This window comes from Morus notabilis, unplaced genomic scaffold (genome assembly GCF_000414095.1).
Source record: "Morus notabilis unplaced genomic scaffold, ASM41409v2 Scaffold299, whole genome shotgun sequence".
Classification (NCBI taxonomy): Eukaryota; Viridiplantae; Streptophyta; class Magnoliopsida; order Rosales; family Moraceae; genus Morus; species Morus notabilis.
Genome location: NW_010359540.1, coordinates 1 through 1631, shown reverse-complemented (window position 1 = coordinate 1631; position 1631 = coordinate 1). Strand labels below are relative to the sequence as shown.

General features: G+C 38.5%; 1 protein-coding gene across 1 annotated transcript; it reads right to left on the bottom strand.

The window, feature by feature from the left end:
• Positions 1–266: 266 nt before the first annotated feature.
• Positions 267–1451, bottom strand: LOC21390577 (BTB/POZ domain-containing protein At5g60050). Its single transcript, XM_010094688.2, is given in 1 exon segment — positions 267–1451. A coding segment is annotated over 1 exon segment (960 nt). The 3' UTR covers positions 267–491.
• Between the last annotated feature and the right edge of the window lie 180 nt (positions 1452–1631).

Here is a 1631-nt window from a genome sequence, read left to right as displayed (position 1 = left end):
TTTTTTTTGCCAGCATCTCTTCTTGAGAAGCTGCTTAGTTATCTCACTTCAAAATAAATTATCCAAGTACAATATGTGAGATTTTTCAGTAGCAAGTACAAGATGTGGAACTTGACTATTGCCTCATTATACACCTCAAAAGCTCATTATCCATTGTTTTTTTTGCCAGCATCTCTTCTTGAGAAGCTGCTTAGTTATCTCACTTCAAAATAAATTATCCAAGTACAATATGTGAGATTTTTCAGTAGCAAGTACAAGATGTGGAACTTGACTATTGCCTCATTATACACCTCAAAAGCTCATTATCCATTCATCGTTTTTCATAAAGGAGCATTTGCCTCTGTAAGAAAATTTTTCGAGAACAAAAAGTCCAAGCGGACTTGAGCAGGAAAAATAAGAAAACTCCAACGAAAAAGAATTGTTATATACGTATATATAAAACTTGAATTGCTATTTTATTTTCCTTCTATAACATGGTTTAACGATACCTTTCAGTTGGAATAATCGCAAATTGTTATTTGTAACTGAGAATTGTCCCGCTCGGACATATATTCTCTTATGAAAGCTCTTCTCCACCAAATTTCAAATGCCCTTTGAAAGTTGGGACAGTCATCTCCCTTATTAAGAAACCGATCGAACCAATTAAGCAAGATGGTCTGTTGCTGTGGCAACGGCAGTGTAAGAATTGTTTGACCGAGCGCGTCTTCGACCAACTTCTTATCAACAGATCTACTAGCCCTTCTCATCCATCCAAAGTCCTCATAAAGAGCTTCCAGCCATGTAGACAGCAAAGAAAACCGTGCATCTTGGGGCACCAAAATATGGCCTCTGCCTATTGCTATGCACAGTTGAGCAGTTATTCTGCTGATTTCGTGCCGATACATGGTAGGAATCTTAGAATGCATGATTGCAAGCTCCTTCTGATCTGCCCACAATTTCACAAACTCATCTGCCATCTTTTTTTCCACCAGAATGTCAACAATCCATTGCATATTGTCAGCCTCTCTAGCTATTTCACCCATCAAAACTCCTCGATCCCGGCAAGTTTCATCTGCACTTGTAGCTTCTGATAGGCATAGAACAAGAGAACTAATACACCTATGGCAAAGATGATAGAGGGTGTCTTTAGAGATGTCAATCCTGTTGTTATTGCTAGGCTCATCTTCTCTGAGCAGCCGAGAAATAAGAGATTTCATTTCCCGACGAGCTTTATCATCTTTCGCCTGAAGAACGCCAGTCAGCAATCTCAATAGGATGACATCAGCTTGTGCTGAGGTGGACGGTTCAGATGACACTCTCAGCAGAACTTCACTCGCCGATTCCTCAAGCTGAAGTTGGCTGATATTATAAAGGACTTTCTCCTCTTCATCCTCAGACCATGGAACGGCTTCCAAATACTCTAAGCATGACGCGATCCCCAAATCAAACATGATAGCTGCAGATACCTACATCAAAACAATATTGTTCAAGAAATTTTAAAACAGCACAATTGGTAGGGAAAAAACGATGAAATTGAAAATATTGTTTCATTATTGTTATATACGGCATAGTTAAAACATAGCCATTCATTTTCTTTATCAAGCTATAATTCATATTTGTGGTATCCATTCCAACTAAGAGTTTCATGTTTC